General features: G+C 46.0%; 1 protein-coding gene across 3 annotated transcripts in view; it reads right to left on the reverse strand.

Moving 5' to 3' along the window:
- Positions 1–16,737, reverse strand: part of LOC115103701 (VPS10 domain-containing receptor SorCS1-like) — a 185,736-nt gene that overhangs the window by 17,179 nt on the left and 151,820 nt on the right. For all 3 annotated transcript variants that reach the window (XM_065006209.1, XM_065006210.1, XM_065006211.1), the window contains exons 12-18: positions 12,754–12,830; positions 12,109–12,200; positions 9,901–10,008; positions 5,428–5,545; positions 2,035–2,168; positions 528–641; positions 39–210 (exon numbers count right to left, since the gene is read on the reverse strand). In XM_065006209.1, the coding sequence (XP_064862281.1) occupies positions 39–210; positions 528–641; positions 2,035–2,168; positions 5,428–5,545; positions 9,901–10,008; positions 12,109–12,200; positions 12,754–12,830 (815 nt within the window). The remainder of the gene's footprint in view (positions 1–38; positions 211–527; positions 642–2,034; positions 2,169–5,427; positions 5,546–9,900; positions 10,009–12,108; positions 12,201–12,753; positions 12,831–16,737) is intronic.

The following is a 16,737-nucleotide window of genomic DNA, read 5'->3' on the forward strand; positions in this document are numbered from 1 at the left end:
GCCAGTTACTGTATTGCTCCTTAGGAAAAACAACTCACCTCTTCAAGAAACACCAGGAAGGTGACATTGGTGCCCAGCGTAGCTGTCAGCTTTCCCTCACTGGTGACGAGGTGCAGGCCTTTGGGGGCCTGGGTAGGACAGTGCTGCCTCCTGGCCGTGTACTCTGCTATGACTCCCGCTGTGCAGTTATTGGACACAACCTTCCTGTAGCTGAATGTACATAGGTCACAACCGCGGTTAGAAGCTTTGCTGATGGATAGATGAGCATCGGGAAGAACGACCTTAGCAGGTTAGCAGGTTGGCTATTGAGAACACATTCTCTTACAATAATGTCCTGTCATTTGAAATATCCTTATTCCAATTGTACCTTTGCAGTCAGTTTGAATTAAATAGTGAATGAGTGTACATACAGATGTAGGAACTTAATTTGAGACAGAAAATAGGAAAGTTCTCCATCAACAGGGTGATCAAATTAAGATCCAACATCTGTAAGAGACTAATGAAAGTCCTGGGAATAATCTGCTTACCCAGTGCTGTTGATGAAAGTAGTCCCTGTGGTGCAGCTTCTAGACATGGACGATGAGAGGAACCAAAAGGCAGGGGTGCACTTGCCATCACTCCGCCTATCGTAGCCATAGTCACTGTAATGTTTGGATCATACCAAAATAAACAACAGTCGAGTGAAATGCTACACAGTAAACTTCTATAAGTGATTAAATTCCTGACTCATACTGGTGACCCTGGATTCAAAATAATTGAAGAATTTCAATGGCACTTACTGATTTGACAGAAATGCTGTAATAATGCGATTGTCTTTTTAGTTTTTCAAAACCAGACAACGTTGTTTATGCTACAATAATAGCATTAACACAGTCGAGGGAAATTCTATGAAGTTTGTTTTGATACATTTGATTTATGTGACGTAGAGGAATTGTCTTTGAGGGTTTGGGGTGAGACTCTGCACTTGGGCATGAAAACACTCACATTCTCAAACAAACTGATTTGACAAAAAAAACTTTTTCAAACACAGCTCTGGTTTGTGTGTCCTATCATTAAAAGGCAACGTTGCCAGCACGCGCGTCCTCAAAACGATAGGAACAAATTGGCCCAATTAGGCCGACATGCACACAGATGCAGAAGTGTTGTGATAGTTAATGAACGCTATTAAGCCCGGTGATTAATCGTCTCTTACTAAAACTCATTCCAAGTTTACCGCCTCACTCAAGGGGCCCACGGATTTGGGAATTAACAAAAGCAACATTAATAATACTGATAGATAATTCAAAGAAATGGATGGTGAAGTTTGTAGCAAATATGCTTTGGAAATGCGTCGTCGATGACCAGAGAGTCACTGGCCCAAGCTGAAAGCCACAAAAGCAGTGAGAGTTGGTTTGTTTCATAAACGTATGGTGACATTGTAGGGAAGAGCAATGGCAGACATTCAAGGAGAAAGACACACACACACACACACACACACACACACACACACTTCCCTATCCCACTCCCTATCCCCATGCAAACTTGGATCCTTGCAGCCCTCCTCTCTCTCTCTGTGCTTTTTCCATCATTCTTCGATACACACACAGCTTGGAGTGGTGCAGTTGACTGCATTCCATTTAGCCGGAGCAGCCTCCAAGAGAATCCAAAAGCTAAGTCTCCTCTGCAATTCTAATCTGGAGTGAGCTTCACCATGACGGTGATCCCTTATCTTTTCATCCTTCGCTTCCAGGATTCTTTTTTTTCCCTCCTCCACTCCATATGCCAGTGGTATATTGATAGGGCGGCTTAGGCAGAAGTTGTAACGCTAGATGTGTTTGTGTTCGAGTAGTGTGTCGGAGTCTCTCCTCAAGTACCATCGGCCAGTTCCGGTTATTTGATCTGTTCCAGTACAATTCCATTCAAGTAAACCGTTAACTTGTGTAATGTTTACTACATGTATTGTGTGGCAGTTTACTTACATTGTATTTACACTGTACCTACTTCTGCATAATTTAGGGATAATTCATGTGAAGTGGGACCCATCTGTCTACTCACCACTCAAAGTCGGCCTCTGTGCAGTCGCAGGGCGCCGAGGTCATCGTGACCGAGTACGTCTTACCCATAACGCACCTGGCTATGGGCTTCAACTTCCTGTAGATTCTTTTCACTCCCATGATGCACGGTTCGCCCTGTGGATATATTTTACGAATTGAAAGAAAAATGGAGAAAAGGAGTTGTTTTGTTACATTTGCCATCGCCATAAATAATTTACTGCAGTGCGGTGAACCGTGCCTGTATCATCATGTATGTGAAAAGGCATGCAGTTGCTTTTCCCTTTACATGGGCTTATTTTGCATCGCTGCCCACTGAGGCTCATGTTGTGTGGTGTGCTAGCGGTAAGCGATGCTAAACTTAAAACACTTCTCTCTCTCTCTCTCTCATGTATCACTACACCCAAGCTGTTGCAGCTCGCTTGACTTAGTTTCGGAAAAACATTAAGATTTTTCGTTTTGGTACATAGGGCGTTGCTGGATGAATCAAAATGATTTTTTTAGGGGTGAAATAGTGGTTCTGCCATTCTCTCTCCTAGAGTCAGATGGTTTAAAAGGAGGCTAGAGGAGTATACACTTCAGAGGCAGAGTTGGTTCTCTCAATGTGATAACGCTAAAGGCCTGACTGGGTCCAAATGGTCTTAAAGCCACAATCTGCCATTTCAACACCTTACCCTGCCACAGACTGTTGCTTTTTTTTTTAAACACACCACAGCCTTTCCTTTGGGCCAGTTCACGATCTGTTCTTCAATGTTTACCTCTGTAATTGAATTGGACTGTTTTCCACTTCCATGGCTAAATGTTTTGATCGTTAGGGCCAGCCCAATCATATAGATGTCTGAGTCAATTACGGTAGCTCGGTCAGAATAAAGAAGCACTCTCCGTCTCATCCTTATGTTTGGCTCTGGGTCTGTCTAGGCTTGAGGTAGAGCATTCGCTCTGGCTCAAACGTATGCAGTGTTTTATAAGGAGAGTTGTAGAGACATACATACATCAACAAGAATTAGAGGGAGAATGCCTAAGAGCTTTGGGCCTGAGGGAGAGGAACGCCCGGCACCTGTCCAGCTCACACTCAACAGCTCAACACAAAGCAGAGGATGGAGGTAGGGGAGTGATCAAGCAGTACACTGCATGTCGTAACTGTCTTTCATTCGATTAAGGGTCTCGGTCTATCTGGACCTCTCTGTCAAGTAAATGATAAGAGATGGAGGTTGGTGGGAATGGCCACAGAGCACACATGGTAGCAGTAGGGGCTTAGCGGTTAAGAGCGTTGAGCCTGTAACCGAGAGGTCACTGGCTCAGTAACCGAGAGGTCACTGGCAAGACGACTAGGTGAAAAATCTCCCAATGTGACTTTGAGCAAGGCACTTTACCTGGATAAGAGAATAGGCTAAATGACAAAACATTTTATGTCGCAGGTTAAAGACACACCGTGCAGAAATCGCTCCGCCGCTTCCTGGTTGATAAAATTTGAATAGTGAATTAGAATTAGCCTAATTTCAGTTTATGTGACAAGTATAGTGTAGAGAATCATTGTAACATCTAAACCTCTGTGAAATATATTTTCCAGTAAGCAAAAATATTGTTTGAAGCTGGTGTACAAAATTGTAAGTAAGACACAAAAACAATACTTATGAGCAGGAGGCATAGAAATAGCACACATAGAACATATCTACCATTTCTTACGACTTGCTGTCAATGAGAATGACAGATCTATAACTCGCATTTCTATGTGAATTTCTAAGTCATAGTAAATTACAAGTTTAATCCCCATCTTAAAAGTTTGGGTGACACTTCAAAGTGTAAGATATAAAGTGCTCACAACTTCTTGCAAAAGAAGTTGTTTGCTCATAAAGCACTGCGAGGGGGGTTGCTAGTGTTCTACATGTTAGGAGCTATCCATGGCTGAAATGACCAGGCTGAGGAAGGCCTCTGAAACCAGTTTTCTGCAGACAGAGTCACAGTTACAGTTGAAGTCAAAGTTTACATACACTTAGGTTGGAGTCATTAAACCTCGTTTTACAACTTCACTCCACAAATTTCTTGTGAACAAACTATAGTTTTGGCAAGTCGGTTAGGACATCGACTTTGCGCATGACACAAGACATTTTTCCAACAATTGTTTACAGACAGATTTTTTCACTTATAATTCACTGTATCACAATTCCAGTGGGTCAGAAGTTTACATACACTAAGTTGACTGTGCCTTTAAACAGCTTGGGAAATTCAGAGAAAATGATGTCATGGCTTTAGAAGCTTCTGATAGGCTAATTGGCATCATTTGAATCAATTAGAGGTGTACATGTGGATGAATTTCAAGGCCTACCTTCAAACTCAGTGCCCCTTTGCTTGACATCATGGGAAAATCAAAAGAAATCAGCCAAGTCCTCGGAAAAAATATTGTCTGGTCCATCCTTGTCTGGTTCATCTGTATAAACAATGGTACGCAAGTATGAACACCATGGGACCACGCAGCCGTCATACCGCTCAGAAAAGTGACCCGTTCTGTCTCCTAGAGATGAACGTACTTTGGTGCGTAAAGTGCAAAGCGGTTTGCAACTGCACATGTGGACAAAGATCGTACTTTTGGAGAAATGTCCTCTGGTCTGATGAAATAGAACTGTTTGGCCAAAATGACCGTCGTCATGTTTGGAGGAAAAAGGGGGAGGCTTACAAGCCGAAGAACACCATCCCAACCGTGAAGCACGAGGGTGGCGGCATCATGTTGTGGGGGTGCTTTTCTGCAGGAGGGACTGGTGCTCTTCACAAAATAGATGGCTTTATGAGGAGGGAAAATGATGTGGATATATTGAAGCAACATCTCAAGACATCAGTCAGGAAGTTGAAGCTTGGTCGCAAGTGGCTCTTCCAAATGGACAATGACCCCAAGCATACTTCCAAAGTTGTGGCAGTATGGCTTAAGGACAATAACGTCAAGGTATTGGAGTGGCCATCACAAAGCCCTGACCTCAATCCTATAGAACTGAAAAAGTGTGTGCGAGCACGGAGGCCTACAAACCTGACTCAGTTACACCAGTTCTGTCAGGAGGAATGGGCCAAAATTCACCCAATTTATTGTGGGAAGCTTGTGGAAGGCTACCCAACACGTTTGACCCAAGTTAAACAATTTAAAGGCAATGCTACCAAATTCTATTTGAGTGTATGTAAACTTCTGACCCACTGGGAATGTGATGAAGGAAATAAAAGCTGAAATAAATCACTCTCTAGTATTACTCTGACATTTCACATTCTTAAAATAAAGTGGTGATCCTAACTAACCTAAAACAGGGAATTTGTACTAGGATTAAATGTCAGGAATTGTGAAAAACGGAGTTTAAATGTGTTTGGCTAAGGTGTATGTAAACTTCCGACTTCAACTGTACGTAGTTGCCATTACCCGGTTGTGTAGGTGCCATGTCTGGTAATCCCCCTCTGTACATCTCCGGTTGAAGATGGACCTGAAGTCAATCTTGACCAGCTGCCACTCGGACCGGTGACTGACGTGGCCAAAGATCCTGCAAACAGCAAGGAACCTTACAGCTGCAGCAGAAAAGGTACACTAGTATCTGGTTGTCAGATAGCAAAGCCACAGCAGCTGTGAACACTGATAGGTACACTACACTGAAACACAGCAGTATGGTTATAATGATTAGGGTGACAGAGGGAAAAACACTAGTCAAACTAAGGAGCGTCAGGTACGGCACCCATATTAGGAAGTCCCTCAGTTGTCAGACCGAGGCATCAGTCAAGACAAGTCACTTCTGAGCTGAATAAAATATACTTAGTTGGATAGAGGAATGTAAAAGTGTGGAGTCAACATTTTCTTTGACTTGGACAAACATGACAGTTATTACTAAAAGCTTCAGAGAAATTGCATTTGGCGACTAATGGAATCGAAATGAATCACTTAACGAAAAGAGATATGTCTTACAGGGTGTGTATTTCCCTCAGATCCAACACAAACTTCAACCAAAATGCAAGGTCGTAACACCACATCAAATTAACATTCACATGTCGCAGAAAACATTCCTTCTCAGACAACATTGGGTGGGAGTTTTACTGGGATTTACCTCCTCTCTCTGCTAATCAAACAACAAATGTATCACACTCAATCCATCAATTAACGGACTGAGGCGCTGGTCTACAACTGTCCCTAACTGTAAAATCATTATGAATTGATAAGAAAATGGTCTGAATTGAAATAATGATAAATAATGAGGTGTCCATACACAGAAAGGCAGAGAAAAAGAGTACACATTTCATTTTTTTTCCCTATGAAAAGTTGTAGTAGGCTGTCAACAATCTCATATCCCACAGTCCTGTCTGTCTCAGCTGGTTCAGAGAAGTGCACTCTGGGCCTACAGGGAGAAAGTCCTATCTTATCCTACCATATTCCTCTCTCTCTCTGTCTCAGTCTCTCCCCTCATCTCTCTCTCTCTCCCCACTTCTGTCCTTCCCTCTCTCTGTCTCAGTCTCTCCCCTCATCTCTCTCTCTCTCCCCACTTCTGTCCTTCCCTCTCTCTGTCTCAGTCTCTCCCCTCATCTCTCTCTCTCTCCCCACTTCTGTCCTTCCCTCTCTCTGTCTCAGTCTCTCCCCTCATCTCTCTCTCTCTCCCCACTTCTGTCCTTCCCTCTCTCTGTCTCAGTCTCTCCCCTCATCTCTCTCTCTCTCCCCACTTCTGTCCTTCCCTCTCTCTGTCTCAGTCTCTCCCCTCATCTCTCTCTCTCTCCCCACTTCTGTCCTTCCCTCTCTCTGTCTCAGTCTCTCCCCTCATCTCTCTCTCTCTCCCCACTTCTGTCCTTCCCTCTCCCGGTCTCAGTCTCTCCCCTCATCTCTCTCTCTCCCCACTTCTGTCCTTCCCTCTCCCGGTCTCAGTCTTTCCCCTCATCTCTCTCTCTCTCCCCACTTCTGTCCTTCTCTCTCTCTGTCTCAGTCTCTCCCCTCATCTCTCTCTCTCTCCCCACTTCTGTCCTTCCCTCTCCCGGTCTCAGTCTCTCCCCTCATCTCTCTCTCTCTCCCCCACTTCTGTCCTTCCCTCTCCCGGTCTCAGTCTCTCCCCTCATCTCTCTCTCTCTCCCCACTTCTGTCCTTCCCTCTCCCGGTCTCAGTCTCTCCCCTCATCTCTCTCTCTCTCCCCACTTCTGTCCTTCCCTCTCCCGGTCTCAGTCTCTCCCCTCATCTCTCTCTCTCTCCCCACTTCTGTCCTTCCCTCTCCCGGTCTCAGTCTCTCCCCTCATCTCTCCCTCTCTCCCCACTTCTGTCCTTCCCTCTCCCGGTCTCAGTCTCTCCCCTCATCTCTCTCTCTCTCCCCACTTCTGTCCTTCCCTCTCCCGGTCTCAGTCTCTCCCCTCATCTCTCTCTCTCTCCCCACTTCTGTCCTTCCCTCTCTCTGTCTCAGTCTCTCCCCTCATCTCTCTCTCTCTCCCCACTTCTGTCCTTCCCTCTCTCTGTCTCAGTCTCTCCCCTCATCTCTCTCTCTCTCCCCACTTCTGTCCTTCCCTCTCCCGGTCTCAGTCTCTCCCTCATCTCTCTCTCTCTCCCCACTTCTGTCCTTCCCTCTCCCGGTCTCAGTCTCTCCCCTCATCTCTCTCTCTCTCCCCACTTCTGTCCTTCCCTCTCTCTGTCTCAGTCTCTCCCCTCATCTCTCTCTCTCTCCCCACTTCTGTCCTTCCCTCTCTCTGTCTCAGTCTCTCCCCTCATCTCTCTCTCTCTCCCCACTTCTGTCCTTCCCTCTCCCGGTCTCAGTCTCTCCCCTCATCTCTCTCTCTCCCCCACTTCTGTCCTTCCCTCTCCCGGTCTCAGTCTCTCCCCTCATCTCTCTCTCTCTCCCCACTTCTGTCCTTCCCTCTCCCGGTCTCAGTCTCTCCCCTCATCTCTCTCTCTCTCCCCACTTCTGTCCTTCCCTCTCCCGGTCTCAGTCTCTCCCCTCATCTCTCTCTCTCTCCCCACTTCTGTCCTTCCCTCTCCCGGTCTCAGTCTCTCCCCTCATCTCTCTCTCTCTCCCCACTTCTGTCCTTCCCTCTCCCGGTCTCAGTCTCTCCCCTCATCTCTCTCTCTCTCCCCACTTCTGTCCTTCCCTCTCCCGGTCTCAGTCTCTCCCCTCATCTCTCTCTCTCTCCCCACTTCTGTCCTTCCCTCTCCCGGTCTCAGTCTCTCCCCTCATCTCTCTCTCTCTCCCCACTTCTGTCCTTCCCTCTCCCGGTCTCAGTCTCTCCCCTCATCTCTCTCTCTCTCCCCACTTCTGTCCTTCCCTCTCCCGGTCTCAGTCTCTCCCCTCATCTCTCTCTCTCTCCCCACTTCTGTCCTTCCCTCTCCCGGTCTCAGTCTCTCCCCTCATCTCTCTCTCTCCCCACTTCTGTCCTTCCCTCTCCCGGTCTCAGTCTCTCCCCTCATCTCTCTCTCTCTCCCCACTTCTGTCCTTCCCTCTCCCGGTCTCAGTCTCTCCCCTCATCTCTCTCTCTCTCCCCACTTCTGTCCTTCCCTCTCCCGGTCTCAGTCTCTCCCCTCATCTCTCCCTCTCTCCCCACTTCTGTCCTTCCCTCTCCCGGTCTCAGTCTCTCCCCTCATCTCTCTCTCTCTCCCCACTTCTGTCCTTCCCTCTCCCGGTCTCAGTCTCTCCCCTCATCTCTCCCTCTCTCCCCACTTCTGTCCTTCCCTCTCCCGGTCTCAGTCTCTCCCCTCATCTCTCTCTCTCTCCCCACTTCTGTCCTTCCCTCTCCCGGTCTCAGTCTCTCCCCTCATCTCTCTCTCTCTCTGTCTCAGTCTCTCCCCTCATCTCTCTCTCTCTCTCTCTCCCCACTTCTGTCCTTCCCTCTCCCGGTCTCAGTCTCTCCCCTCATCTCTCTCTCTCTCTGTCTCAGTCTCTCCCCTCATCTCTCTCTCTCCCCACTTCTGTCCTTCCCTCTCTCTGTCTCAGTCTCTCCCCTCATCTCTCTCTCTCTCCCCACTTCTGTCCTTCCCTCTCCCGGTCTCAGTCTCTCCCCTCATCTCTCTCTCTCTCCCCACTTCTGTCCTTCCCTCTCCCGGTCTCAGCAGCTGTGGCCTATCCTTCTGCTGCCGTGCCGACTACAAAGTCAACTGTCTGTCCGTCACTCAGTTTTCGGTGATGACAGGTGTTAGATAACACTGCTGTAAGGGCTACGGGAAACCTTATGCAGCAGCCGTCAAAGTTGTACACCACAAAAAGTACAATAAGAGCAGTATCATCTCACGTAGTATCGCTAAGTGGGTCATTCTAGAAGGAAATAAGTTGTAGAAAAGACGGAAAACTTCACATGCCATGTTTCTTAAAACTATTGAGTCAATGTTGCTACATAATGCAGAAAGAACTTTTAGAGCCCTACTTTCCTATTCGGTCCTTTAGCCATAGTCTATTTTATTTTTGATGATGTTCCTCGTGTTCTTCAAAATGGAGTGCTCTGCTGTCGCCGGGCTCCCAACACCACTGATGTCTCTGTGATCACAATCCCGAGACAGATGGTTTTGATGTGAGGCTAAACCTTGAGAGGGATCTATTCCATTCATGTTAGGGAAAATGGGCAGCCAGCGCTGTCGTTACTACCAGGGCTTTGGAAACGAGTAAAACTCCCACCCACCCCCCCCCCCTCGCACACAACGTCAACACATCTAACACGGTTAAGGTTCATTCAATCTCAATTCATTATGTTAACACATCAAACATACTGTATATCTGCAATCAGATGGGATTTGATTTGACAGTGTGGTGTAGTAGTATAGTAGTCTATACGGACAACATACAGAAACACTTCTTCTGCCAACGTTTGAATCCTGCATCCATCCTTTTTGGTTCAGAGTTTCCCCTTACCGGTCTCCCTCTCATTCAAAATTGGGTAAATAAAGTTGATTTACGTCATGATGAGAGTCTCCTCCCCCGGCTCCCCTAGCAACCCGTCCACAAACAGAGGCGACATGGTGAAACTGTATTTATTCCACTCTCTCCCCTCGTCGAAACTCATCCTGTGGGAGGAACCATAGAAAGAGAATGAGAGCTAATGTATTTAACAGTATTATAGTATTTTCTTCTGTATCTCTATGGGAGAGACCATAGCAATAGAATGAGAACTCATTTGTGTATTTAACAGTATTATAAACTAAGCAAAAAAAGAAAAGGCCCTTTTTCAGGACCCTGTCTTTCAAAGATAATTTGTAAAAAAAAAAATCAAAATAACTTCACAGATCTTCATTGTAAAAGCAGTTTAAACACTGTTTCCCATGCGTGTTCAATGAACCATAAACAATTAATGAACATGCACCTGTGGAATGGTCGTTAAGACACTAAAAGCTTACAGACGGTAGGCAATTAAGGTCACAGTTATGAAAACTTGGGACACTAAAGAGGCCTTTTTATTGACTCTGAAAAACACCAAAAGAAAGATGCCCAGGGTCCCTGCTCATCTGTGTGAACGTGCCTTAGGCATGCTGCAAAGAGGCATGAGGACTGCAGATATGGCCAGGGCAACAAATTGCAATGTCCGTACTGTGCGACGCCTAAGACAGCGCTACAGGGAGACAGGACAGACAGATGATCATCCTCACAGTGGCAGACCACGTGTAACAACACCTGCACAGGATTGGTACATCTGAACATCACACCTGCAGGACACGTACAGGATGGCAACAACAACTGCCCGAGTTACACCAGGAACGCACAATCCCTCCATCAGTGCTCAGACTTTCCGCAATAGGCTGAGAGAGGCTGGACGGAGGGATTGTAGGCCTGTTGTAAGGCAGGTCCTCACCAGACATCCCCGGCAACAACGTAGTCTATGGGCACAACCCCACCATCGCTGGACCAGACAGGACTGGCAAAAAGTGCTCTTCACTGATGATTTGTGGTTTTGTCTCACGAGGGGTGATGGTCGGATTTGCGTTTATCGTCGAAGGAATGAGCGTTACACCGAGGCCTGTACTCAGGAGCGGGATCGATTTGGAGGTGGAGGGTCCGTCACGGTCTGGGGCGGTGTGTCACAGCATCATCGGACTGAGCTTGTTGTCATTATAGGCAATCTCAACGCTCCTCCCTCATGTGGTATCCTTCCTGCAGGCTCATTCTGATATGACCCTCCAGCATGACAATGCCACCAGCCATACTGCTCGTTCTGTGCGTGATTTCCTGCAAGACAGGAATGTCAGTGTTCTGCCATAGCCAGTGAAGAGCCCGGATCTCAATCCCAATGAGCACGTCTGGGACCTGTTGGATCGGAGGGTGAGGGCTATGGCCATTCCCCCCAGAAATGTCTGGGAACATGCAGGTGCGTTGGTGGAAGAGTGGGGTAACATCTCACAGCAAGAACTGGCAAATCTGGTGCAGTCCATGAGGAGATGCACTGCAATACTTAATGCAGCTGGTGGCCACACCAGATACTGAATATTACTTTTGATGTTGACCCCCCCTTTGTTCAGGGACACATTATCCCATTTATGTTAGTCACATCTGTGGAACTTGTTCAGTTATGTCTCAGTTGTTGAATCTTGTTATGTTCATACAAATATTTACACATGTTAAGTTTGCTGAAAATAAATGCAGTTGACAGTGAGAGGACGTTTCTTTTTTTGTTTAGTTGAGTATTTTCTGTTGTATAGTTCAGTATTTTCTGCTGTATCTTTATGGCAGAAACCATAGCAATATAATAATAACACATACCATAACTGATGGACAGAATTAGAACATATTATAGTGTGTACTATTACAGTATTATATGCATCTCTATGGGAGAAAACAAACATCTTCTCCAGTGTCTTATCCAATTGCTAAAAACTGAATTTTAATTATTCCACATAGGATAGGATATGAGTACTGCATTTCTAAAGGCATTGAAAGGCAAGGCTATACATCACGTAATGAACAGGGAAAGGTGAAATTGAATAGCAATCGTCAAAGGAGGAGAATATCTCACCGCCTACTGGTTTGGAATTAAACTAATAACTTCCTATGTTCTTAGACATACTCATTACACTATCAGGCTTGTGGGAACGTGAGGACGTAAGTCTTCCTCAGAGAGAGAGAGAGAGTTGATGCAAACCATGCCAAATTCTATTTTTCTAATAGAGATTCACCATAGGTGTCGGATGGGGAGTGGAGTGTGTCTTATAGCCACCAGGGCCCCTCCTTGGTCCAGGTAGAGAACACTGTACTCCTCATCAAAGATCTGAAAGGCAAAAGGTAAAAAGTATAAACTCATTATATGACTAGCGTTATTGATTACCAAGACATTTTAGTTATAGTAGTGGACTTTAATGTTGATGAAAGAGCAACCTAATGAACGAAGGTACACACACATAGGCAAGCACACACATACACACCCCCCTTACACACATCAGATCTCCCTTCCTCCCTACCCCCCCCCCCCCCCCTCAACACCAAATCACACCACACTTCGATGTGGCGTGACGTTGCCGCGTCAATTCTCTATTCATTAATTTTCATCTGCGTCCTTTAATTAGACACGAGGCCCCTTACATTGAAATTGCGGCCGTCATATAAGGGAGGTGGAGGAGAAGGTGGCACAGACACCCACCCACGGGCACCGTTGTGCGGGCAAAGGCAGGGGGGCTACCGAATAACATTAGTCTCAAGATCTCATTTGATTATCTGCACTAAATCACAGCGGCGGGTGGCAAAGTGGTGGATTAAACACCATCCTGGGGATGATGATGTAGTTATTGAGATGGTGAGGATCTCCCTCCCTCCCTCCCCCTCACCTGTCTCCACGTGTTTCCGGCGTCCGAGGTGATGAACATGCTCACGTTGCTGGTGGTCAACTCCGCTCCGATGGAGCCTGATGAGAGGGTGGGGGGGGTTGGGTGAAGTGTTCAGGATGAGAGAGTCCCGTATGACTTTAGCCAACTGCTAAACTATTGATATCCTTGAGGGTGTGGTGCTGATCTAAATCAAATCCAAAATCCCACAGCTGTCTGATATACTGTACATGACCTTAATAAAAAGTTCAAAGTCATACAGGAAGTGTCTTAAATTACAGAAGTGATTGATGTCATTTCTTCCTGAAGGACACACAGACTATATACTAGAGTCAAAGTCAGTCATGTCCTTTCATACATTGACATTGATAACTAAAAAGGTTTCCTAACACACATTACAGTAATATAGTCCACTTACTGTGCAGTATTAACCATCCAGTCTCCTCTATCACATAAAGACCTCCACTTTCAGACTGAGGCTGTTGAGTCTTCTACTATAATTACTCCCATTTAGTAGCTAATTAGAGTCAGGTGGTTTAACAGGAGGCTAGAGGAGAAGTGTTCCAGAGTGTACCCCTCAGAGGCAGAGTTGGCTACCCCTGTGTCTCAGTGGCTCTGTGTGTGTGTCACGGACTCTGCATGTGTGTCACGGGCTCTGCGTGTGTGTCACGGGCTCTGCGTTTGTGTCACGGGCTCTGCGTGTGTGTGTCACGGGCACTGCGTGTGTGTCACGGGCACTACGTGTGTGTCACGGGCTCTGCGTGTGTGTCACGGGCTCTGCGTGTGTGTGTCACGGGCACTGCGTGTGTGTCACGGGCACTGCGTGTGTGTCACGGGCTCTGCGTGTGTGTCACGGGCACTGCGTTTGTGTCACGGTCTCTGCGTGTGTGTCACGGGCACTGCGTGTGTGTCACGGGCTCTGCGTGTGTGTCACGGGCTCTGCGTGTGTGTCACGGGCTCTGCGTGTGTGTCACGGGCACTGCGTGTATGTCTCATTGGCTCTGTGTGTCTCTCTCTCTCACTCTCTCTCTCCTTCCTTCCTTCCTTCCTTCCTTAGTTGCCTCCCTCTCCTGACCTCCTTCCTAACAGGAGGGTACAAGAGAACTGTTCCAGAGTGTAACCCTCAGAGCCCCGCTCCCTCCAAATCATCTCTCTCCCCCCTGCATGCTATATGCCTCTTCTACTGTTCTTTGTTTAACTTATTATTATCTATCATGACACCTAGTCACTTTATCCTGCTTTCACGTACATATCTACCTCAAATACCTCGTACTACTGCACATTGATCTAGTCCCTGTATGCTGCTCCATTCTTGTGTATTATATTCCTCTTGTGTTACTATTTTTCTTTTTATTGGAATTTTTAAAACTCTGCATTGTTGGGAAGGGCTTGTATGTAAGCATTTCACACCTGTTGTTTTCTGCGCATGTGACAAATGAAATGTGATTTTATTTAACTAGATTTGTACCCTAGGATTAAGGGCTTTTATCCAGTGTCGAGGTGAAACAGTGCTCTGCTCACTTTCCCTACAGCTGTTGCTTTAGAAATCTATGACCCAGCAAAAAACTGTCGGTTACAGTAGCCTACTTTGAATGGATACAGAGATGTGAAATAACGATTTGTGTGTTTGCAATGACTCAGCTAAACACAGTCAGTTACATTATGGATATAATATTCTATATAATGGATACAGAGATGTTCTGTAATAGCAATTGTACATATACTAGCGATAGACCCTCTGTCATACCATGCCAGTTATACTACCCCATGAAGTCCCAGCCCTTCAGTTCTCCAGAGACCACATGGCACTGTCTAGTAGTAGACTAGACCCACTCCTGACTCCTAAGGCGTGTGGAGATATGTCATAGACTAGTCTATCCCAGCAGGAATTAAAAGCCCTACAGCTAAAATGGGAAGTCATTCTGAGACTGATGCTGGTATTGAGTCCAAAATGGCACCCTATTCCCTATTTAGTGCATAGGCTCTGATCAAGAGTAGTACACTATATTGGGAACAGGGTGATATTTGGGGCACGACATAGTCTCTGATCCTCCTGTGGTGTTTGTTTTACTCCACTAACGGTGGGGAGATGATGAGTGCATCGAGCGGACATGCACTCCTGTGCCCGGACTCCCAGTTGGCAGCCATAAAGGGCTAAACCGTGATGGGTATAGTTTTGTGCACCACTGTGAGTTTCTGGATTATGGTTTCCTGTGTTTAGCCACAAATTTGAGTTGACACAGACATGCTGCCACCTAGGTTCTCGTGGAAGAGAAAAACTCACAGTGGATGGTTGGGCTGGTTGTTTAGTTTAAGGAAAAAAACTATATAACAAATGTCCCTTTTTATACAACGGGTGGGTCTAATCCATCTGATGTCAATTCCACAAGTTACCACCAGCTAAATCTATGACGTTAAAATACCTATTTACTCTGTTCCATCTGACTGTGGAATCCACTTTCTCATCAGCCCAGCCAGGCAATTTATAAACTTGATCTCCACATTTCTTTTAGACTAACTTTTAGACTAACATTTAAGTTTTCAACAGTAGAGAAACCTTGCTGTCTGTCTGTCATTGATTCAATATTCAAGTTCAGCTGTCCCATAGTAATGAATGTGTCGGGAGTCGGGACGAGACAGACAGGCAGGCTGGCAACGTTTCTCAGCCAGTCGAAATCGAATTAGCTGGCATAATCTTTATAGATGTATACAAAGAAATGTCAATTCAAAAGAGGTGAAACGAAACAAAGTGTAGCTAGCTTGCAGTCTTTCCAACTTCAGTTTGAAGTGATTGACTTCATCTCAAGACTAACAACACCCGTGCCAATATATCCTCCAAACAGCGGCATCCCGGGCATTATCACTTTTAATTTTAATTTTATTTCACCTTTATTTAACCAGGTAGGCTAGTTGAGAACAAGTTCTCATTTACAACTTCGACCTGGCCAAGATAAAGCAAAGCATTTCGACACATACAACAACACAGTTACACATTGAATAAACAAACATACAATCAATAATACTAGAAAAAGTCTATATACAGTGTGTGCAAATGAGGTAAGATAAGGGAGGTAAGGAATGATGGCGAAGTAATTACAACATTAATTCACATTGGAGTGAATAGATGTGCAGAAGATGAATGTGCAAGTAGAGATACTGGGGTGAAAAGGAGAAAGATAAATAAATAAATACTGTATTGGGATGAGGTAGTTGGATGGGCTATTTACAGATGGGATATATACAGGTGCAGTGATCTGTGAGCTGCTCTGACAACTGGTGCTTAAAGCTAGTGAGGGAGATATGAGTCTCCAGCTTCAGAGATTTTTGCAGTTCGTTCCAGTCATTGGCAGCAGAGAACTGGAAGGAAAGGCGGCCAAAGGAGGAATTGGCTTTGGAGGTGACCAGTGAGATATACCTGCTGGAGCACGTGCTACGGGAGGGTGCTGCTATGGTGACCAGTGAGCTAAGATAAGGCGGGGCTTTACCTAGCAAAGACTTGTATATGACCTGGAGCCAGTGGGTTTGGCGATCGGTTGATTAGCATGCATTTAGTTTTACTTGCATTTAAGAGCAGTTGGCGGCCACGGAAGGAGAGTTTTTATGGCATTGAAGCTCGTCTGGAGGTTAGTTAACACAGTGTCCAAAGAAGGGCCAGAAGTATACAGAATGGTGTTGTCTGCGTAGAGGTGGATCAGAGAATCAACAGCAGCAAGAGCGACATCATTGAGGTATACAGAGAAGAGAGTAGGCCCGAGAATTGAGCCCTGTGGCACCCCCATAGAGACTGCCAGAGGTCCGGACAACAGGCCCTCTGATTTGACACACTGAACTCTATCAGAGAAGTAGTTGGTGAACCAGGCGAGGCAGTCATTTGAGAAACCAAGGCTGTTGAGTCTGCCGATAAGAATGTGGTGATTGACAGAGTCAAAAGCCTTGGCCAGGTCGATGAATGCAGCTGCACAGTAATGTTTCTTATCGATGGCGGTT

This window comes from Oncorhynchus nerka, linkage group LG21 (genome assembly GCF_034236695.1).
Source record: "Oncorhynchus nerka isolate Pitt River linkage group LG21, Oner_Uvic_2.0, whole genome shotgun sequence".
NCBI lineage: Eukaryota > Metazoa > Chordata > Actinopteri > Salmoniformes > Salmonidae > Oncorhynchus > Oncorhynchus nerka.